The 22,599-nt window shown below is 39.1% G+C and overlaps 3 protein-coding genes across 15 annotated transcripts; 1 reads left to right on the top strand and 2 right to left on the bottom strand.

Annotated features, from left to right (window-relative positions):
- Window positions 1-2,406: 2,406 nt before the first annotated feature.
- On the bottom strand, window positions 2,407-8,678 carry LOC111846852 (claudin-14-like). Of its 5 annotated transcripts, XM_023817514.2 has the most exons (5): window positions 7,730-8,678; window positions 7,515-7,619; window positions 6,758-6,976; window positions 6,459-6,568; window positions 2,407-4,508 (listed from the first exon to the last, which is right to left on the bottom strand). In XM_023817514.2, exon 5 carries the CDS (start codon window positions 4,143-4,145, stop codon window positions 3,453-3,455), a length of 693 nt encoding a protein of 230 aa, XP_023673282.1. In that variant the 5' UTR covers window positions 4,146-4,508; window positions 6,459-6,568; window positions 6,758-6,976; window positions 7,515-7,619; window positions 7,730-8,678; the 3' UTR covers window positions 2,407-3,452. The 5 variants fall into 5 exon arrangements, with proteins under 5 accessions (XP_023673282.1, XP_023673281.1, XP_023673283.1 ...); XM_023817513.2 differs by lacking the exon at window positions 6,459-6,568; XM_023817515.2 differs by lacking the exon at window positions 6,459-6,568 and having other exon boundaries at window positions 6,758-6,971.
- On the top strand, window positions 8,661-15,165 carry LOC111846851 (F-box only protein 47). Of its 7 annotated transcripts, none has more exons than XM_023817510.2 (12): window positions 8,663-8,821; window positions 9,263-9,354; window positions 9,507-9,728; window positions 9,891-10,049; window positions 10,140-10,216; window positions 10,464-10,541; window positions 10,664-10,784; window positions 10,858-11,031; window positions 12,040-12,183; window positions 13,399-13,541; window positions 13,692-13,851; window positions 14,060-15,165. In XM_023817510.2, the coding sequence occupies exons 3-12, from the start codon at window positions 9,533-9,535 to the stop codon at window positions 14,164-14,166; spliced, it is 1,359 nt and encodes a 452-aa protein (XP_023673278.1). In that variant the 5' UTR covers window positions 8,663-8,821; window positions 9,263-9,354; window positions 9,507-9,532; the 3' UTR covers window positions 14,167-15,165. The 7 variants fall into 7 exon arrangements, with proteins under 7 accessions (XP_023673276.1, XP_023673275.1, XP_023673278.1 ...); XM_023817511.2 differs by having other exon boundaries at window positions 9,173-9,354; XM_023817508.2 differs by lacking the exon at window positions 9,263-9,354 and having other exon boundaries at window positions 8,661-8,793.
- arl6 (ARF like GTPase 6) lies at window positions 12,503-21,081 on the bottom strand. 3 transcript variants are annotated; one of them, XM_072715550.1, is made up of 8 exons: window positions 20,928-21,081; window positions 19,955-20,100; window positions 18,968-19,029; window positions 18,790-18,862; window positions 18,611-18,701; window positions 18,258-18,387; window positions 16,828-16,883; window positions 12,503-16,179 (listed from the first exon to the last, which is right to left on the bottom strand). In XM_072715550.1, exons 2-8 carry the CDS (start codon window positions 20,075-20,077, stop codon window positions 16,154-16,156), a joined length of 561 nt encoding a protein of 186 aa, XP_072571651.1. In that variant the 5' UTR covers window positions 20,078-20,100; window positions 20,928-21,081; the 3' UTR covers window positions 12,503-16,153. The 3 variants fall into 3 exon arrangements, with proteins under 3 accessions (XP_072571651.1, XP_072571653.1, XP_072571657.1); XM_072715552.1 differs by having other exon boundaries at window positions 20,849-21,067; XM_072715556.1 differs by lacking the exon at window positions 20,928-21,081 and adding an exon at window positions 20,407-20,820.
- Window positions 21,082-22,599: the final 1,518 nt, after the last annotated feature.

Raw genomic sequence — 22,599 nt, 5'->3', positions numbered from 1 at the left:
TATTCCATGTGTTTATTCAATTTCACCACCAGCTCACTTAATTTAATTAGTTAAAATAGTCAGTGAGATATTGATTAGCTATACGAAGTGTGCTTGTGGTCGAGTCCAAAAATACTGCGAACAAAAATGTGTGCAAACACTGCGAATTCCAGCGAACACTGAGGTGATTTGGGGAGAGGTTTTACTGGTTTTACGACTAAGCTGACACATTTTGACAGGCATAATAAAGTTTTATATCAATAAAGTTTTATATCATTTAAACATAATTTTCTTTGACTGCCTAAGACTTTTGCATAGTACTGTATATGATGTATAAACACCTTATCAGTGGATTTAACAGGGACACTTGTGGTTTAGATACAATTAACACTCAGCAAGATCTGTGTTGTTGAAGCTGACACATTTAACCTCAAACAATTCCATGTGACACATAATGCTGAGGCCAGCTGCATCAGATAAGCCCTATTCCTCATGACGGTCAGCCTTTAACGGGGCTCACACTGGCCCCCTCAAAAGAACAGTAAAATGCTGAAATTGATTGTAGGTTGTCAGGCATACCATTTCAACATCTGGACTTCTTTCAGTCATTGACAAACATTAAAAATCGATTTGTTCTTTGATAGCTGACAAAACTATAGAACAAAATTCTATAGTAGATAACTGCTACAATTAGTACTGCTTATTAATTCAACTGCACAATTTGTCCTAGATTGCTATATGTGTATGTTGTGCTTAAATTCTTACATACAGTCGTGCCCAAAAGTTTACATACACCAGAGTGTAATATGCTCAACTTCCATTTCAATATAATTTCATCAAATATTCATCATTCAATGCATTCCTACAATCATTTCAACCAATCTTCTTTATTTCCATGAATGATTACAGAAACTCTTTCACTTTCAGTGGTTTTATTTACCATGCAAATATTGAAGTTACAAAATTAGTAGGTCTAAAGTTTACATACACCCCAACCTCATATTGTCTAATACTTTGTTTCATTGTTATTAGCTTTTAGAACTACAGTCAGTCTAGTAGGATAATCATCTGTTAGCTTCTTACAATACTCAGACGGGATTCTTACCCATTCCTCTTGACAGAAGTTGTACAGTTCATTCAAATTGGTGGGTTTCCTTTTCTGGACTTTTTTCTTAAGTTCATATCACAAATTCTCTGTAGAATTTAAATCCGGGCTTTGAGCTGACCATTCCAAAACATCGATTTTGGTCTGTGACCAACTTGGATTTATGCTTTGGGTCGTTGTCTTGTTGAAACATCCAACAACGTCCAAGGCTCAACTTTCGAGCAGACTGCTTCAGGTTCCCCTGAAGTATGTCCAGGTAATCCTCCTTCTTCATGGTGCCATCTATCTTACACAGTGTTCCTGGACCACTAGTAGCAAAACAGCCCCAAAGCATGATGCTGCCACCATTATGCTTCGCAGTGGGCACTATGTTCTTTGGGTTGAGGGCCTTTCCTTTTTGTCGCCAAACATACTGTTGGTCATTAGAGCCAAAAAGTTCCATCTTCATTTCATCAGACCAGAGAACACGTGTCCAAAAACCTTTATCTTTATCCTTGTGCTTTCTTGCATATTCCAGCCTTGCCTTAAGGTGGTGTTTTTGAAGAAGGGACTTTCTTTGTGCTCTGCAGCCCCTTAGCCCATTACGATGTAGGATCTTCTGGACTGTGGACAGTGAGACACTGATTCCTGAATCTTTCAATTCTTGGCATAATTATTTCTTTGTCATCTTGGGATTGAAGTGGACTTCTCAAACCAATGCCCTTTAGGGGTCTTAACTGTCCCAAACTTTTGATATCTCTGTACAGTTGTCTGGACGGATGACCTCGGTACTCCTAGTTGTCTGGCTATGGCCCCTAGGGAGTTTCCCGACTTCGGCATTATTGTTGTTCTTAGGTCTTCAGTGTTCTTTTCCTTTTCACATGTTGGATCAAGTAGAAATGAGGTATTAGCAGGTAACTTTGGTCCTTTATACAGCCCTGGTTGCACCACCTGAACTATTACAAATTAATTGCAATCAAGAACCAATAGGACACACATGAAAACCATTTGGGGATAATCCACGCTGTTGCAAACACAAAAAAGCACCAGATCACCCTGGTGTATGTAAACTTTTGACCTACTAATTTTGTAGCTTCATTAACTGAACTGTGAATAAAACCATTGAAAATGAAAGAGCTGTTGAAATCAGTCATGGAAATAAAAGAGATCGGTTGACATTATTATAGGAATGCATTGAATGTAGGATATTAAACAGTAAATGATATATAAATGGAAGTTGAATATATTTTACTCAGGTGTATGTAAACTTTTGGGCACGACTGTACCTTTACAATAGCAAAGATTCAATCAATCTGATAACACAACTGAATGAGATTACAATGTTAAGTTTAATACATGTTCCTTTATTTATACATACTGGACATCCAACTTCAATCTGTACAGCTGCTCTAACTGCACATGACGTCCATGTTCATGTTAACTTTTTGATAAGGTAAACTGTGGCTTTAGCTATTCATTTAGCTAAAATGAAAACACAGCAAGACAAAGGAAATGCATTACAGAGAAACATTTTTACAAAGACTGCATTATTTCACTAAGTTTCAAAAGGAAGTTCATGGAATAGTGGATGTTAAAGTCAGTTTCTTTAGGGGCCAAAATGAAAATGCCCAAATAAAAATAAATCTAATTTATTTACAAACAAGGAATCATATTATCTATATTGCTTTCGATAACAATGGCTGCTTATGTAACACACCAGCTAATTTGCCCTAAAGAACTTTATATACATGGTTCTCCTCATTTCATGAAAACTGTCTGAGGGGATTAACAGATGGGTGCCATATTGCAAAGTTTCTCAGTGACTGGCAGGAAGCCACAGATTAAACTGACAGCTGGGCAGTGTCTGAAGACCCATGCTGCCCATCAGAGCAAGGGGGCTTATGCTGTAAATTTGCACAGTTGTAATTAGTGGTTTGCCTCAGATGACAGCATGTTATACCTTCTTTTTTAAAGTTATGGTTTGTGAAAGCCTGTTTTTTTTTTTTTTTTTTTACAAAGAGTATGCATCAGGAGGATTTGGCAAAGAGCGCCCTGTACTTTCTACACAGAATACTAGCCCTCTTCAGGTGATATGCACTAAAAACCTCTAGTTTCCTTTTTTTTGGATGAATTCACCTCAGCCAGTACAGAAAATGTCAGCTACAGCATTTCCATAGTATTTCCATAGTGTATAACAAATCATAGATCCAGCATTTCCCCTTTTCGCTGTGTATCTCTTAGCATGATAACAGTCACTGTAAACATGAGAATCAGTCTGTATTTGGCCCCAAGTCTCAAGCTTGACAACTTTAACATCAATGAACCGAAAGCAGGGATGTCCGCCTTTCTGGGTCTTAACATCTTTATGATAATCTCTCTCGTGCCCCGCTCACACATAATCACTGAGCCTGTAGCCGCTGCTGGAGGTTGAGTAATGAGACAGGGCATGATTCCATTCTGCAGGGGGATGGTAGTTAGGAGCCTGAAAGGCATTATGGGATTGAGGGATGTTTTTCTTTGAGTCGCCACAGAAGAGGCAAAACACTGCTCCACCGGTGAGACTGAGGCTGGCCGAGACAAACCCTACGTAGACAGCCTGTCCCACCTCAAACTTCAAGGCGTCAGGCAGGAGGGGGTTGGACAAGTTCTGCATGACCTCACTGGTGGTCCAGGACACAGTCACCAGGCAGAGCAGGCCAGCGATGGCAAAGCAGCTAGCTCCCGCTATGGCCAGGGCTCGCTTGGCTGGGGCCCGGTGGACACAGCGCGTGCACTCCATGCCCGTAGCAGCGAGGGTGATGGCCAGAATGGAGCTCAGGCAGGACATAACCATGAGGCCCCGGGCTGCCTGCAGATCCTTGGGCAGACCCAGCGAGGAGCGGTGGGTCTCACATTGGTAGACACCCGCGCTGTTCCACACGCACTCCATCCACAGCCCCTTCATGTACGCCATAGCCGTGATGATGTTGGGGCCCACGTAGTCGGCGCATCGCCACTGGGGCATCACCATGGCGATGACTGTTCCAAAGAACCCCAGCATGCCCAAGAGAAAACCCAGCAGCTGGAGTGCCATGAGGGCCATCACTGCAGAAAGTTCCAGAAGTCTTCAGAAATGTCCAGAGGTGTAAACGTGTTCAAGAAATACTCATGGCTAAGACAACAGGTAAGCAGGCATAATAAATAATGAAGTAGTAGTTAGCCAAAGAAACATTTAAATAGTCTTTAAATGATCTTTAACAAACAGTAAATATGACAATGCACATTTGACTTGCAATACTGAAGTCCTTCACTTTGAAATAAATTCCCAGTAGTCATGTAAATTCCACTGTCTGGCAAGTCAGTCTCGTCAGTCAAGGGTTTCTCTGTTCCAGCAGTTAACTTGCTGTTTGATGACGTTTCACAGCCTCAGGGATCTGATACTTTCCATGTTGGTATCCAAGGCTCCCTATGGAAGGAAGGAAACATTCCTAGAATCACGGAGCAGTATCTCATTTTTCATACCATCCAGACATTATGCAGCAGTGTATGGTGTGGCATTTTGACATTCGGTATGAATTCTTCATGATACAATTTTCCATGTGGGCAGGTGGTCCCAAAATACTGAGGTGTACTATAAGGTGAGTATTAGTTAAGTGGGACAAAGGGTAAACTGGCGCACTTATATGTTTGATATGCTATACCTTTATACCTCTGTGGTCTATAAACTTAAGCTCAGTTCTTGAGCATTCAATACTTTCATGTTTTACTATGTATAATTAGGATCATATTTTTAAAGTGGAACAGACAGTAAAATTTCATAAATTGTTCCAGTTTATCAACATCCACCCTATTACCCTAATACCATCCAACCTCTCACCTAAAAGTACTCAATTATATGCACAGAAAAATATGCAATTATGCACAGAATACATGTTTGAAGGGTATTTTGCTTATTTGGAATGTCATAAATAATATCAAAAGGATAGAAAGACGACACTCTTCCCTCTGTTCATTCCTCCGAAAGTGCTATGACTTTGTCAGTCATTTTTACGATTTAACTTTACTCAAGACACAACCCTGTATGCCTCAGCCAGGAACTAAACCTAAAGAGACACACATGGCAGTAATGACTTCCTCTCAAAGCCAGATGACAGGATGATGGTAATGTAGAGCAGAATGGACTTTTAGCAAGTGCTCCTCTTATAGCAGGTATCACAACAGTACAGCAGATTGAGAAGCAGGAGGAACTTTGCTTGAAACTTTCATACACATTTCTTTAATCAACCAAAGCAAGCAAAATGCCATATCCATTCTATCTGAAACAGGAGAAAATACGGTATACAACAACAACACATTTAGACGGGTGTGCCGATGTGTTTGGCATGCGAGATCAGCTGGCAAGACAGGAGGCAGAGAGGCTGCTCTGTGACACTGGCACCAGCTTGCTCAGCAGAGATGTGACAGGGGGCACGCAGGACAAAGCAAACCCATGCATCACTGAGTAACTTCAAAAACAGTTTATATATGTTTTTGTTGTTATAAACAGGAGACAGGGCATTCTCTGTTATGCTGCCTTGAGAAACTGAATTTCTGATTGAGAGCTGGATTAGGTACATGACTTGTGATTAACATAGTAAATGTTGTTGCTAAATCCACATTGTGGAAACTGCATAACAAAATGTCTCAATGGTCCAGTTATCTGGGCAGCATTTTTTTCCCATAAACTTTGTTTTACAGGGCTACTGGAACAGCATGTTTAATGAGATCTGAACTTTTCAGCTATGTGGGTAATTCCTTAACTAATATACAAATTCCTGCCAGGTATTGTAATACAAGTATTATAACACTGGTATACAGTGATTTTGGTGCCAATGATGTCTGAACAGTTTTATATTAAGTTTATGGTGGTAAGAATATGACTTCGGTTTTGTCAGATTGGCTCTAGTTTCTGAGATATTTAATAGTTAACGCAACACCTTTGAAAAGCATTCAGAATTGCAATATTTTTTATTTTAGTTACAACTAGTAAGTAAACAGTCTAACATCATACAAAAATGATTGAAATACAAAATAATTATATGGGATATTTCATTACCTAAGGCACTGTTAAAGAGTCATATAAAGCTATTGCATTTCTTATCACACACAAGTTGCATTGGGAGAATGCATTATTTTCATGGATGTCCATTATCTCAAAAACTAGAACCAATTCACCAAAAGTAATGGGATTTTTAAATTCAGCACCCTCAAAATACCATATAAACCCATTCGAAAAACCTTGGCACCTGAAAAATTTTTTTTGCAGACCTGTATCTTTGTTAGGTAACCTTGAGATACACACTGCCATCACCATTCTTCTGATCCTTAAGTGATTTTAATTAAAATGTAGATTTTTTTAACCATGCCATCTGCTAACCTCATGTCTCTTCCTGGGGCAACAGTGCACTCAGTGTCCTTTCAGATCAATGCTTTATTCAAAAGCCAAGCTCTGTGGTTTTACACAGCATGCACACTGCGTTTTAGAATCTGTAACACATTCAGAATACAAAATGATGAATGAATTTCTTAGTGTGACTGCCAGCTGCACACTGCAGGATGAGAACAACATTCACAGAAATGCTATTCCTTTCCGATTTTAATAAATCAACTTAAACGGAGAAACTGGGCACAAATCGGCAGCCAGAACACTAGCCCAGCGAAAACCCAGCGTCTTACCTGTTGCGATACGTAAACTGTCTTCCTCATCCCCAGCAATGCCGACCATGCATTTACTCCGGACTCGCAGGCGCTCAGTTTATAGCTCGTAGCTTCGCTGCGATCGTCGGCATTGGAACGAAGCTGCGGCGTTCCAGTCGCCGAGCGAATGGAGGTTATTGTACCGTCAGGGGGGCAGATGCAAACAACACTGACACATCACTCACGCTGCTTCCTGCGCTGTCAGAGCCATCCGAGATGCGGCGTTAAACAGACATTTCACACAAAGCGTCCTTTTCAGACCTCAGCAAAAGTAAATGGCTCTGAAGCTTGAGATATACGACACGGATTACTGAGACATTAATGCTCATTGTTTCACTATCATAACTCATTATATTGCAAACAGGCTGACCGAAAAAGCTTGCCAGCAATCTTACACAAAAAAACGGAAATATTTGTAACTGTAGTTTAATTTAAATGAGCTTTGCAGTCTTAAAAGAATCAGTGTCTGTTCGTGTAGAAGCATTATATTTATGCGTAATATATTAAACTCTTTTTAATAATCGCATTATTCATAGCTACATGTACTTGCTACAATTTTAATGGGGAAACTGTCAAAATGTAGGCTAAAAAAATACCGCACAATACTGCAAGACATCTCAAGCATAATAAAGTAAAATGAGTAAGACTAGTGATAGGTACAGTAAATATAAACAAGTTTAAGAACCACACGCCGCCAGTCCCGGTCCACACAGGGATTCTTTGAAAGGTTACCCACACTTCGGCATGGTGCCGGAGGTCCATTCTTGTAGGCAGCTGGAACCGGCTACATATTTCTGCACAGGTGATACCGGCTTTCTTATCATACCGAAAATACATGCGTCTGATTACAAAGTGAAAAGAGAGATCAGTTAATTTCAATATGCATCCATCTATATACCTCAGATAAAAAAGCAAATTAAGAGGCAACATGCAAGAACAAGCCTAGAGTACCTGATAAAGTCCAGTACTTATATACTTTTCGGAAGCAGGTGTCACTGAAGGTTTTATATACAGACCACAGCGCTTTCACAACCCCCCAACTAGAAAACTAGACAAAACAAGCAGAAACCATGCGACCCCTGCAGTGGAAAACAGCGAAACGAGCTGGCCAGAGCAACTGCTCTGCGGTCATTAGGCTGCCTGCTCCCTGAGGCTCTTTAGGTCTTAATATAGAGCCTAATAAGGTTAGTGAAGTGGTAATCCTCTAAAAAGGGTCATCTTGGGGTTGCCTGTGTTGTGCACAAAAAGAGGTGGCTTTAGAACACAACTTTTAATTCGACATTTGTAAAATTAGCATTGTTCAGTACTTAAGAAGATCGCTTAACATCCATCTATATACCTCAGATAAAAAAGCAAATTAAGAGGCAACATGCAAGAACAAGCCTAGAGTACCTGATAAAGTCCAGTACTTATATACTTTTTATATACTTTTTGCATGTTGCCTCTTAATTTGCTTTTTTATCTGAGGTATATAGATACTTGTTAATTTAAATACGGCGATGATGAGCTCAGCTGAGGGGGAAAAACAGCAGCTTCTTCCACTCTGTCTTGTTTATATCCCAAACACTAACACACCGGCAGTTTGGAAACACCATTTCACCTAAAAATGCATATCTGGGGCCTGAGTTAGGAAATCTGAGAACCCAAAACATCGCACATCGCAGGCAAACTTGCAAATAGTAAACTCCATAGGGTAGACCGGCGGGGACACGCCGAGCCCTGAAGGAGTATCCGATCAGATAATTATTTTAAAGTAAAACTAACTGCAAACAATCGATTGCAGGACATTATGTGCCGCTTTTGACCATTTAAAAAGTGTAAATCTTTGAGTGATCTTGATCTACCAAGGATCTCAGGTGTTACTGATCAGCAGCACCTATCACTTCCTACTGCACTCTCTGTCGTTTTGGCGCGGCTGCAGTGACAGCTCCCCGCCTCTTACGTCACCGTCTGCCACACGCGCGGTCTCGCACGCTCACTCCGTTCATGTTCGCCTCCTCAGGCGGCGGTAATTAGTGAGTAGGCCGTCGGCGCGCTGCATGTGTGAGTAGAGTAAGGGACTCAGACCGAGTACCGACTCGCGTCATTACCTACACTTATTTGTAAATTACCTCCACCGGTCTAGCACGTTTTCATAAAAACTTAATTACGCTCTTATTGTCCAAGCTTACAGTTACTTCATTCATTTTCGTGTAAGGTAGTGGTTCCGGTGAACGGTATTATCCATTTCAAGGGCTAGAATAATTGAAGTGTTAATACAAAATATGCCGGGGAAATGCGGCGCTAATGAGGCCTTCCTGAATTGTTTTTCGCTGCTAGCACTGGCTTTTAAATGTTTCCCTACCGAATCAGTCGTACCTTTATATGACCTACCGTGTTTTTATCTGGTAATAGCATGTCTGAATGTAGCAGCATTTCCTGAGATTATGGACTCAAAGCAAACTCCTCAGCTTTTCTAAATCCAGGCCTGTCCTCTCTAAAAAGATGAAGTAAAAGACCACCAAACGGAGGAATTGTCTATCTGAACCCTTGTCCAAACTGGTGCCTCCTGGATGTGCTTGTAATATAAATAATAGGTACATGGCCCCATTTTAAAAATGTTGCATATATCTATTCACTACATTCTGTCATGCTAAACAATTGGGCATGATGTTTAAAGCTGGGAACTACAGGGAAAGGTCCGAAGTGTGACACCATGGATGTACTGCACACACTTTTGTTCCCACAGTGTCAGGTGAGAGAGCACCTGACCTGATGGAGTCCACCTCAGGGAAGTTCACGGTGACAAACAAACGCAACTGCAGGCGCAGGGCCCAGCGGCCATGTCCGGCCAAAACCATGACCACACGCCGCCTGTCCCGGTCTACACAGGGATTCTTTGAAAGGTTACCTGCAGAAGTCTTCGACATGGTGCTGGAGCTCCTTTCTTGTAGGCAGGCAGCTGGAACTGGTTATATATTTCTGCATTATCAGACCTCTGTTACTCTAAATAAATTAGTGCCTCTATTAGTTTTTCCTGATTTTTTGGACTGGTGACTTAAATTTTATTTTATTTCAAGATAACTGCTTTATTAATAGCCTTGAAATTAAAAACGTTGGTGCCCCCTGACAGTGATGGAGACCAGTGTGTTCAGCATGGTGTCCAAGGCAATCAACAGTTACATTGTGAGCTACGTTTCCACACATACCTGGAGAAACAGAATGATTTTACAGAAGTTTCACTACTCATCTTCAAAAGAAGAGTGTATTTTAGATCACTATAAATCTCTAGGTAAGAACATCCACTGATTCACACATTTTTCTGTGTGATGACATCACACACCATAATTGTTTTTTAACCATTTTTAAACTTTTGTCTCAGGATTATTATTCAAGAGATGTACTCTCTTATTCCCGACAAAGGACAGGTTAAAGTTCATATATAGCAGTTTTTCACAGGTAAGAATAGCTTAGAGAAAAACAAGTCTACATAGAAACTTGAAACATTTGCATATACTATATTTGAGCCCAGACTTTTATAATCAGGCATATCTTAAGAAATCCTTGTATTAATAGAGAATTGGTTTGCCATATTTTAAAAGTATTGCTAACAACAGAAATCAATAAAGAGCATTATTAGTACTCATGTTCTTCATCTTTTAACAACATTTAGTGCATTTTAATAGATGGTATTACTCTGCTTCAGGTTCCATGCTTCATGATGGAGGGCTGCACAGCATCCTCAAAGTGTCTGGGCTTCGCCAGCTATGGGGTGTTTTTGCAGGTGATAACTTTCGTATGATATAGTTGGAATTGAAGACGTGGGATTTAGCTATACCTCTTGACCACTCCTGGGACATACCCTTGCAGCCTATAAATGTGTGGTAAAAACCTTTATCTGTTCAGACATTGATAGCTGGATGGGATGAGCTGGAGTGTCACCGGGTTTTTAATTTCCTCTGCAACTTCACTAACCTACCCCGCAAGATGGAAACCACTGTTACAGGAAAGCCAGGCGGGGCCAAAGGTTCGTAGCGCATTCCCCAACCGCTGGCTGAAGAAGTGATGCTGTGTAAGGCTGAGGCTGTCTTTCTTGGCAGGAGCTTTACAGAGGCTGGAGCTGCAGATCAGACTCTTCTGCAGGAATGTACTGCTGGACCCCTGGCAGAATGGACGGGACACTCTGTTCTGGCTCACCTGCATCCTGAAGCCCTGGCCTATGGTCAGTCAGGCACGGCTGCTCTTCATCCTCTACGGCCCACTTCAACCAAATGGTAGTGCCTTTTTTGTAGAAGGGTTACTTTTAACTGTCTGCAGCATATTAACCCTCGCAAAGCATCAAAGCTGTTATACAGTTAGGAGGAAAGGGGGGGGGGGTGACAGCCTCACTGTGCTTGGTCTACCGTGTGTGCTAATTTTACTCCAGGTGAAATTTTAGCCCAAATAAACTGTAGTCAAACAGAACTTACCTTCCAGTAGTCTGTTTTTAGTGGGAAAGGCAAGTCAGTAGTTTTAACCATAAACATTTAAAAATCATAATTTTTTTTAAGAAGGAATTTCACTGAACATGAATTAAACTTTAATAACCCTACAAACCTAAATGCACATATAAAAATTAACAGCAGCATGGTAAATAACTTCTCTTACACATGTTGCAGTGTGAAACAGACACAAAACAGTCACGAAAAAATCATTGTGGGATCCAAAAAAATTCCCATACCGCAAAAGATGAATGTCATTTGGTGATCAGTTCTTGTTCACTTTTCTTCAACCGCAGTCATATTAAATTTCTCACAAACACACTACACTGTCTATGAGTGAGTCCAACAGCAAGGACGAGAATGATTATGACTGGCTTGTAGAGCACATGCAAAGCTCATGCAAGTGGAAGTAAACTTTAGGTTTCCAAACATATACTAGATGATCTTGAAAAGGATCAATCATTAAAATTACAAATCTTGGGAGTTTTGTTTCCAGTGACAGAGTAAAAATGCTTTAGTGTAACTGACTGGTCTCAAGCCAACTATCACAGTACTAGCGATGTAACAATTGCATGTGCATGCGATGTTGATTTTAACGTTGCACATTGTGCAGGCATAGTTCACCTGCCAGCACTCTCTGTTGTACTCACTTTATGAAGGTGTTCTTCCGTATAGTTTGTATTGTATATATTTTATGATTATTTTCTTGCCTGCTTTTTCAGCATAGACCAGTGACCTGTTTTGCTTTAGCAGTAAAGAAAAATGCTTGTCTGAGATAACCTGACTGGTTGAACCTCCCAGGTAAGATTGCCTGGCATGAGGTAGGGGATGGTGTGCTAGCACAGGGTGCCTTGTGGGACCTGGCCAAGGCACTCCTCCTGCTTCACGCAGATTCCAAAGACTGGACTGCTGACACCATCCTGAGTATCATTGAAGAACTGACAGGTAGCTATCTGGAAGGACTGATTATTATTTTATATGAATTTTGTACCATCACTTTCCATCTTGACAACCCTGCAATGACATACTGTTGAAAATCTAGGTTCATTTTCCAGCATGTGTTGTACACCAGTTGCCAAAGATCAGTCCTTTAAAACAATTAATGGTCATTGGAAATAGCAAAATGGAAATGCAGCCACGCTGTGAAAACAGCATGTTTATATAGACCAGGGGTCACCAACATGGTGCCCGCAGGCACCAGGATGCCCCCCAAGGACCACACGAGTCACCCACGGACCTGTTCTAAAAATAGCACAACTCACCATTTAGCAGCGTCTAAAATTTAATTTTATCCTGTTGCTATTCTTTTTTAATCACATTTGCATTTATATAGATTCGAAAATGACAATATCAAAAAAAAAAAAAAAACAGCATTTAAATTTTTAAAAACATTTGTATAATACATGAAGTTTAGATAAGTTTTAGGAGGGCGTTTCAAACTGGTAGCCCTTCATATGGCTCAGCACCCGTGAAGTAGCTCTGTTTCAAAAAGGTTGGTGACCACTGATATAGACACTCCTCACTTAACGACCCAACTGTTTAATGACTGCACGGACTTATGACCAGCTCTCCGACCAGTCGGTATTGTACACTGTACGAGAACTTTGGTCATGGAAACAGCAGTGCGACATCTCATTGTCAAGCATCTCATCTCACCTCACCCTCTGTCAGTCTCGTTCCTCCAGTCAGTCAATATTCACTACACTAGCATTTGCCGGCTCCAAGACTACATATTTTGTCTATAAATTTGTACTTTATTGTGCACCCCATAGTACGAAATAGATGAAAATAAATAAAAATGGTTAACTGCTACCTGTAAACATTTATAAATATACTAAAAATGTTATAAATGGTGCAAAGGTGACATTAAAACAATATCTAAAGGTGGTCGACACAAACCCAGTACCAGTACAGTAAACTTGAAATATCTGTAAAGGGTGGCTCCTCGCTTATCGACCAACTCGCTTAACGATCAGGTCATAGGAATGGGACTCTGTTGTGAAGTGAGGAGTGTCTGTACTTGCTATAATGTCACTATTTGCTTTATGTCTGGTTAAGACAGGTTTAGGATATGGTCAAGCTAATCAGCATCTGTAAGCTGATTTTCATATGGTGTCCTTCTGCATATTTGCCAATTGATGTTTTCCCAATGGCTCACAGTGCTGCCACAGGCCTGGCACATGGAGAACACGGCACGTCTTCTCATTCTGTGTGGAAACAGCATTTGCTACAGTTTCCTAGCCAGCAAGGCCATCAATGGAAGGCTGTTTGAGATTGCTAGGCTCATAGCATTTCTTATCCTGGTGAGTGCATGCTTGAGGTTATGGTGTACAAATAATTTTACACAAACTAACTGATTGAGCATATTTGGTATCGGATTTTAGGAGACACCTCAGCAGTGTTCAGCCTGTTTATGGTCATCAGAGTCTTTCTTGAATAATATGCATTATCAGGTGTGTGAGAAGGATGGTTACTGCATGAACTGGTCAGTGAAGATGATGCAACACCTCTGCAAGTTTTTTTCCACTGCCCCAGACAAGTGGTCCTTCATACAGAGTGTGGAGAACATGTTCTCTGAGGTCACCATGGAAATGTATGAAGTGGTCCTTGCAGGTAAAGGCTGAGTGAAATGTTACAAAGCTCTGTCTAGTATGACTTCACTTCAGTTATGTCAAACCATAAAATAACTTACGTACTGTATTTGTATTTCTTTAATTGCCCACTAGTTTATATTCGTATGGCAGTGAGTTATCCATGTATTCATTTGGAAATCTTTTCATATTTTTGCTTATGTTTTTCTTTGTGTTTTCCCTCTCTAAAGCAAATCATAATGAGGATTTAGACACCTTCCAGAATTTGTGTAGCCTCCTGAATGCTAGTGCTCATTTCCACACTGAGATGGTCTACACATTCCTTAAGGATTTATAGAGTACTTTTAGGTCAGAACAGAATTACTTGTTCTTTCCCCTGCATATTTCCACAAATTTAATCAATACCAATCACAGTTTATTCATATGCTTATGTATGAAGTCACGTTCAGCATTATTATATTTATTAATATGTTTTAATAACTTCAAATATACTTGATGAATATATATTTGAATGTACAGCTAAAGTTTAATATTATGAATTTAACTCAGTTTACTGTTATATTCTGATTCCATATTTTGAAGATATTAAATTTACAGATGAAGTTTTAAAAGCACAGAATAAATGCCATCCTTGCTTAAACATAAATTTAAGATGCTTTGACAGGTACAAAGTGACATTAAGAGTTATGCCTTAAGTACATGAAGACTAAATGTACTTTGTTGACAGTTGCTGTATTTTTTTTTAAACATAAGAGATAATCAAAATATGGAAATCACTCTTAAGAGCACAATAATACTCTTAAGTTATATTGTGCTGTACATTACAACACAATAATAGATCCATTATATAACCACAAGATTGGCTACTTTTGAGTTTACAGAACAGCCTAGTCCCAATGCTCACAAAATAAATGAAGTCCACTCAACAGAACTCAACTAAACAAGGACAACTGTTGTCACATTAGCCAAACACAGGGAGAATAAACAAGGAAAGCAGGTTCACACAGTGTATAATTGTACATTATTAATGTACATACAGCATCCCTTTGATTTAAACTGCTTATACAGATTTTAGGTTTACCACACCAGTTTTTCCAGAATGAACACCTATGCTTTTGCCAGATAGTTTGGTAAACCCCATCTTTCCAGTATCAATTCAGACAAATGAAAACATCTGTTTGAATGTATACCAAAGAGGCAATGACAATGACCATTGAGTCACAAGCAATAGTTGCTCTTTATGCTATTACAGTAAATATTATTTAGTGTACTGTAGAATTCAGCAATAAATGGATATTCATTATCTAGCTTGTGAAATAAAATTGTTTAAAATCAATTCCCTTTATTGAAATGTTGTTAAAATTATTTTTTAAATTACTTCCACAAGTACTGGACAAAATTTCCCTGAGTCTGTAGGTTTACTTATCTGATTCATTTATATTGTCTTGATTAATTAGATTGATGATATTTATTTGAAATGGACGAAAAGCATGTACTAAGCAAAAGCCAACCTTTAAAGGTGTCATTCTCTAAAATATTAAGTTCCCCAAATAGGCTTCTTGTGCTGTGAAGACACCAACCAGACACAGCTTATTATGCGTGTTTGGTGTCTGAAGATCAGCCATACACAGGGCACCCAATCCTACACTAAACAGAACAGAGGAAAAACAGGATTTGTACTGAGTCAATGTGACTGTATACTAATGCCACAATTATTAACCAAACAAACATCTGGAACTTTAGCTGTTACATTACGTTCCAGCAGAGATGGGTCATAAAAAAACAAGCAGATGAAAGCAACATAAAATGTTAGGCCAGGCTCAGATCAGAGCACATGTGACTGCCTGCCATGAAAGCTAATTTGCTGGAGATACAGTAGATCATAAGCACATACTAGCTGGAAGTGGTGAAATTTAAATTTTTTCAGGCTATTGTAAACTACTATTTCAGTTTCTATAGAACTGGTAAATATGCCTTGCCGCATTGATCTGCTGGACTTGCAAGCAGAATACGCAACTATAAGTCTTATGCAGTGTCCAGAAAAAGTAATTACTGTTTTGCATGAATACAAAAAATAAGTTGAGATATGGTGGAAAAAAATGTGTACATTTTATATAAGTAAGCATTTGTTCTACCTTAAGTAAAGAAAATAAATAAAAAAAGACCTTCTCTTTTAGCAATGTGGTCACTACAGAAGGCCAAAAGTCCAGACTTACTGGGACATAGGTCAGGCTGAATAGGACTCTTCTGGGGACAGCTTCAGACCAGTCTGAGAGGATGCTGTTGGTGTTCTCATGCTGTCTCAGTTCCTGTCCTGATAATGTTCATGTTTTCATTGTTCTGATCTGATCTGTCAGGGAAAGAATGAATGAACTTTTCTTATTACCTGTAAATAGGTCCAAATGAGCCCCTGCTGATGGTGACAGAGTATAGCTTTTGATACGACTTAGGAATATGCACACATGTTCATGATGTTTAAGAACCAGAGTTACTCAGATGCTGATATTCCATAAATACCACAACTGGCTTAGTGAACAGGTGTAAAAAGGGGCTTCTGCAGTCATCTTATGAACTAGAAGACTTGACTTTTCTTACTTTACTCTTTACAGTTTAAGGAGCTACATCAAATTTAACATAGGAAGCATAGAAGCACAAGCAGGCTCTAATGCTACATGCTTCAAACACAAAGTTCACCAACACAACATGAACTCCAAAGTGACTCAATAGTTACAGTACATGGCGATTTTCTCTATACATGTAGAAAAAGTGAACTGAATTTTATCCATTCATGCGTGTACGTATTTCAACAAGTGAGATGGAAAAGGCAGAACACACCACCACCATACATAAAAAACTTCTATTATACCATAATTTCCCATTACATATGGAATGAAGGGAAACAGGTTTACAAATGAAAATAGCACCAAAATAAAATCATAGCTGTCCTCCCTTCAACACCATCAGACTAAAAGAGAGCCATTTTGAAACTGAACACTACCTTGAAGCCAGTCCACACCTTCTTGCAAGCCTTCACCTTTCACAGCATCACTTGCACTGAAATGAAAATACAATGGAAAAATAACCTAAACTATTATGTTAAGTTTACTTGTACAGTGGTACCTCAGTTCTCAAACTCATTAGAACTCGAATTTCTTAAAAGTCGAACCAAACAGTTTGGAAAAAAAAATTACCTAGAGCTCGATCTGAATCTCAGAAGCCAAACCGTGAACGCCGACCTAAAATAACTTGTACACGCGGGGAAATGAGTCACGCGGCACGTCTCTCAGCGGAAACAAAGGGTAAAGCTTCAGTCTCAGCCTCACATTCGCCATGATAGCACCGTGCATGTTTACACTAACTGAATACACATATTTAGACAGTAAAAACACATTTAGACAATGATAGACAGTAATAATAATACTGTTGTGCCAAGCAGGGACACAACAGAGACAAAGGCGCAGACGTCAGGGTATCGGGGAATACGGGGTTTAATTACAGGAAAGGCAGGCAAACCGCACACGGACAATACAATGACCGGACTGGGGAAACAAACAAACGCGGATGAAATACAGAGGGCTAATGACAACAAACAGAAACAGCTGATCACACGGGGATTCCACACGTTGTTAACGAGGGGGCGTGGCACACGGAAGGAGCAGACGATCGGGGCAGGACACATTGTTTGGATACATTTATTTTCGTACTTTACAAATTACTGTTTTGATAAATGTGCTTAGATGTGTTTAGTACAGTATATGCTCTTCTTGTTTTATCCGGTTCATTTTGTGTTTAAATGCTAAAAAAAAAAAAAAAAACATATTTAGGTGTAATTTTTTGGGGTCGGGAACCAATTAATTGGTTTTCCATTATTTCTTATGGGGAAAATTCGATCACAACTCGAACTTTTTAGGATTCGATCCGGAGTTCTGAATGGATTAAATTCGAGTTCTGAGGTACCACTGTATATCACATTTTCAAACAAAGGTCATTCAAAGTGCTTTATGGAAAATAAAATAAAATGCATACAGTTAAATGGTTATAAAACATGAAGAAAAAAATCAAAAGAATAAAACAGTTAACATTAAAAGTGAGAATGCTGGTTGCATAAATTGTGAAAACAGAAGAATAAAACTTTTTAGCAAGGACTTAAAAGTAACATTTGGGGCATTTTATATGTTCGTTGGAAAGAGATACCAGTCTAGCTGCATAATTACTACATTTGTTGTTTGATGGTCTTTTGGGGAAGACCAGTCAGGAGACCATTACAATAGTCCAATATATTGGAGATAATTGTATGCATAAGTTTCTCCAGGTCTTGTTTACTATACCTGATCCTGAAAGAACCAGAAAGCTTCAACTTCCCAGGGCGGATCAGAATAGTGCCCTGGAATACTTACATCTCTACACACTGTGAAAGCAACTGCCTACCATATATGCCAAGGTTTGTCTTTGATATTTTCCAAGCAGAGCAGCTGTGAAACTTTCACAGAGGACAGTGCATCTCGCAGATCCATCTTGTTTGCGAAGAACAAAATGGGAATCCTTCTGTGTTTTATGTCTAAATATGAGGGAAAATAAAGGAAGAGTTTAAAATAGCATCATTACACTGAAAATGACGTCACTTGTGAATTCAACCACAATTAGCTATCAATATAAAATAGCACAGTGCTCATTTACCAACAAATAAGAAATCGTTAAGAATCCTGATGAGAGGTCAATAAGCATGCAGCATAGCAAGTGCATTTCTGCTAGCCCTGATAACACAACAACAAATGAGTTACCTGGGTGATTCAAAAGTGTGTCAAGTTCCTCTTTGGCAACCACCATTCTCAGCTTGTCCCCACTGTCTATGACAAATATGATGGCCTGACCCTCCCTGCAAGCATAATTATTGCTCTTTAAATGCCATTTATGTTTATGACAATTCAGGTTGAATTTTTTTTTACAGAAAAATCAATACTTGCTTGTAGTAATGCTCCCACAGATTCCTGTATCTGCCTTGACCCGACATGTCAAAAACTGTGAAGGACAGACTTGACAGGACAGAAATATGAAATGTATAAGATTGCTGATAAACCCACTGTCAATAAGCATTGATTAACAAGATTCATATTAAACTAAACTAAGCAAGCAGATACCTTGATGTCTTAAACTTCTCTATGCTGAAGCCTATCGTGGGGACTATGTCTTGTGTCTGAGCCTGAAAAACAACCATTTTCCCCAATTAACAAAGTTATTACTTGGTAAACATTTAAGCAATTAACCCAGTAGGATAAGCGGGTTGGACAATGGTTGGATGGACTACAATAAAGGAAATTAAAAAAAAAATCTATTCAAAATAAATACACAATGTATCCCCAAAGACAGGCACCCGTAAAGGGTAATTAAGTTTCAGTGCAATAACGGACACAAGGGGGACCTCATATTCCATTTTTCTAGTAACTAACTGCAGAAACAGCATTAAGCTCACGTCTTATAACATAAATTGATTGGTAACACTCTACTTGACAGGGCACAAATACTTAGTAACTCAATTACTACTGAAGTACAGATTATGAACAAATATTGTTGCTACTTGAGATAAATGATGGTTCATGATTCATTTATGATGAACAAATATTAGATCAGTATTCAACTTGTGTTATTCATGACTTGGTCCTTCAGTGGTTCACAAAGTTTACAAAATTAACAGATATAGTAACAAAAATAAAACATGCATCACAATTCATTAATGATGTATTAACGTGAGATCAGTATGTAACTAAGACTTAGTTTGCGGTTAATTAACAGAAAAGTAATACTATATTATTTGTGGCCCATCAAGTAAAGTGTTACCAATTTATCAAAAAATAACTTTTCTCCACACACTGAACATTATGCATGAACCTGCAAAAATATTTTTAAAACAAAACTTCTTTTTTTGTTTATGATGAAGCAATTACACACGTATGATGAATTTATGGAATAGATTTTTTTAGATAACTTCTGGAGGACTGCATTATCCAATAAGTAAGTTTTAACCCATTTTAAATAATCAGCCATTACAGCCACGGCATGCAGTGCATTCAAAGTTAAAGATGGAGGAATAGTTGTAATTAAAGCCATTTAAGTTATAGACGCCCCACATTAGACGGCTTGAGCTGGTTGATGATGGTGGTCTTGCCGCTGTTGTCCAGACCCAGGCAGAGCACGTTGACTTCCTTCTTCTTCAAGCCGAGCCATCCAGCGAGTTTGTCGAACAGGCCCATTGGGGTCACCCTGTGACACAGTCCTGTTCAAAGCATCAGATAGAATGATTTAACTACCAGCCTGCTTTCACTTACAGTCTGCCATTTTGATGGCGTTTATGTCAGAGATCCTAAGGTACCATGACTGTCAACTCAGATGACTTCCATCTCTATTTTTATCTGATTTCGAATCATACATGAGATTATCACACAAAATAAATATGCTTTTCGACAAAGAAACAAATCACGGTACTATATGGTAGTTACACGACTTCCATAAAATGCATACAAAGTATGCGTCTCAGTGCGTGTCGGGTTCTCAGCATTTTAAACCAAAATGACCACCTCACCGGGTACCTTGTGCAGACGTCTCAAACAAGTAGATATCTGGAGGGGGGGTTGTTGGTAAATATTTCACACAAAAAGTGTCATTATGGATAAACGAAGTTCCCCATTTCTCCACACCGTACACGTAGCAGTCAGCGATACTCTGTAAAATGGCTCTCCAGCATTTTCACCCGCTAGCCAGAATGCAGCTGTCTGCTTTTATTCCGCAGAGATTTCCGTATATATGTAAACATGATAATCCTCAAATTAAGTGGACTAGCAAACACGATATTTCTTACGAGTTATACCAGCATAGCGACTCGGTGACGATTATCAAGATTAAATTATGGAGCTCACGCGTAAGATATATATTTTCCACATCTGGCATAGTGAAAAGTGAGAAATGAGACAAACACACACAAGCCGATAATCCAACACAAATATGCAGAAAAAGAGGCCGTTCACCTAGCAACGGCGGTAAGGCCCGGCAACGCGGCCAACTTTCGGTTTCACTTTCGAATCCTCCAAACAAACGTGTACGTACCGGCAAACGTGGCTGTTTTGCTTTATTTCTTAATATTTCACCGTTAGAACGGCCGTGGCGGCAAATCCGCAGGTTTTCGAGAGGCGAAAAATATACGCGACGTTGCTAAGATACTACAAAAACGTGCTCAATATCGCCACCTAAAGGGGAAAAAGAGCACTTTAACCATCCAGATGACAATGACAGGGAGTAATCAACCTGGTGAAAAGGGAATTGTAGGCCTGTATAATAATCAGTAGTCGAGTTGTAAAAACAAATCAGAGGGGATGGTGAATTTTATCGTTTATCAGACATATTTTGTGCTGATGACAATGCACATGGTGGATGACCAACTGTGTACCCTTTTTTATTGTTGTTTAAGCAAAAACATAATTAATATATTCTACTATCCTAAAACAACATGCATATTGCGGATGTTACGTGTCAGATACTCCTGTCATTGATCCTGACCAAGGCACCTCAGAATTGGAGTCAGTCCCCTGGCTGGCATAGCTATCGCATGCTCCATAGTTAGGGTCAAATGGACACTTTTTCCCACTTGGTTCAAGTGCAGCTTCATACTCATCGTACTTTGAAATCTTTTGGTAATTCATCTATTAAAATGAAAACAAAACAAAACTTGTAAATGAACATATGAATCCTCTCAAGTCAAATCAAGTCCATTTTAATTCAAATGCAAAAACAAAAGAATGAAACCATTGAAACAATTTACAAAATCTGAAATTAATCTTACAAATTACACAAATATATAGCACAAACAGATGTTTTTTTGGATAAAAGATAAAAGAAGTTGCCAAAGATTTTCATAATCATGTTTTTTGTTGTCAATTTTCCAGGCTCTTGCTCTTTTTTTTGGAGTCATCGAGTTAGACCGTGTGTCTCCCTTCACTTATACAGCAACCGTGTCTCACGACGGTCCGGTACTCGGCCGTTCGGGTGTTTTCGGCACCAGAAGGAAGCCTACGAACGCAAAAGTGACGAATGTAAGTGACGAACAAAAGAATGAACGTAAAAGTGATAAGACAAGCGCAGACGGAACATGAAAAATAAATCCGAAATCGCGGGGGATGCTTTTGGAGGTTGAATAGCCAAAGATCAGTTTAAAAAACGTTTTAAAATAATTTTAAAATTATATACGTTCAGACTTTCGAATCGGTTCAACATGTTCACTAAAAACACCGAGTTAAAAAGAACGATTCGTTCGCAAATCGGCCATCACTAATGCATTCATTGGTAAAATAGCACAAGGGATGGAACGGGGGATGTTAGTTTTAGAAAGGGGATAATTTTGACTGTTTTTATTTCAGGGGGGATGACATCCCTCCTCATCCCCCCTCAACTCGAGTACTGATAATAATAAAATCATTATTATCACGTTAACGGAATTAGATATTGTAAAAATGTCAATAAACGTTACATGCATATTTATATAATCTATATTTATAAACTCTTATAATCAATATGTATTTCCAGGTTTTCTTCTTCTCACATCTCAAGTCACACATGAATTTAATTTATTCTGTCCAAAACTATAATTAAAGCCAAATGAAATACCCCTTATATAAATATATGCACTATGATCTGATCTATATTTTTTGACAATGTGATTTTCTAAACTGAGGGGTGGGGGTGGAATTAAATTGTATTTTGGCCTGTTCAAGAAAATACAGCA

The sequence above is a fragment of the Paramormyrops kingsleyae genome, chromosome 1 (genome assembly GCF_048594095.1).
Source record: "Paramormyrops kingsleyae isolate MSU_618 chromosome 1, PKINGS_0.4, whole genome shotgun sequence".
NCBI lineage: Eukaryota > Metazoa > Chordata > Actinopteri > Osteoglossiformes > Mormyridae > Paramormyrops > Paramormyrops kingsleyae.
The sequence above is the reverse complement of the archived record's forward strand: the minus strand, read 5'-3'. Positions and strand labels throughout refer to the sequence as shown.

Bases quoted from the DNA above. Each gene is read 5' to 3' on its own strand.
- LOC111846851 (XM_023817507.2), top strand. The intron at 10,785-10,857 runs GTTCGTAGCGCA...CTTTCTTGGCAG, and splicing joins AAAGCCAGGCGGGGCCAAAG to GAGCTTTACAGAGGCTGGAG. The intron at 12,184-13,398 runs GTAGCTATCTGG...AATGGCTCACAG, and splicing joins TATCATTGAAGAACTGACAG to TGCTGCCACAGGCCTGGCAC.
- arl6 (XM_072715550.1), bottom strand. From the start codon at position 20,077: ATGGGCCTGTTCGACAAACTCGCTGGATGGCTCGGCTTGAAGAAGAAG. The intron at 16,884-18,257 runs GTAGGCAGTTGC...TTTTCATTTCAG, and splicing joins GACAAACCTTGGCATATATG to TGCAAGTGATGCTGTGAAAG. The intron at 16,180-16,827 runs GTAGTGTTCAGT...TTTCCCTGACAG, and splicing joins AGGTGTGGACTGGCTTCAAG to ATCAGATCAGAACAATGAAA.
- LOC111846852 (XM_023817514.2), bottom strand. From the start codon at position 4,145: ATGGCCCTCATGGCACTCCAGCTGCTGGGTTTTCTCTTGGGCATGCTG.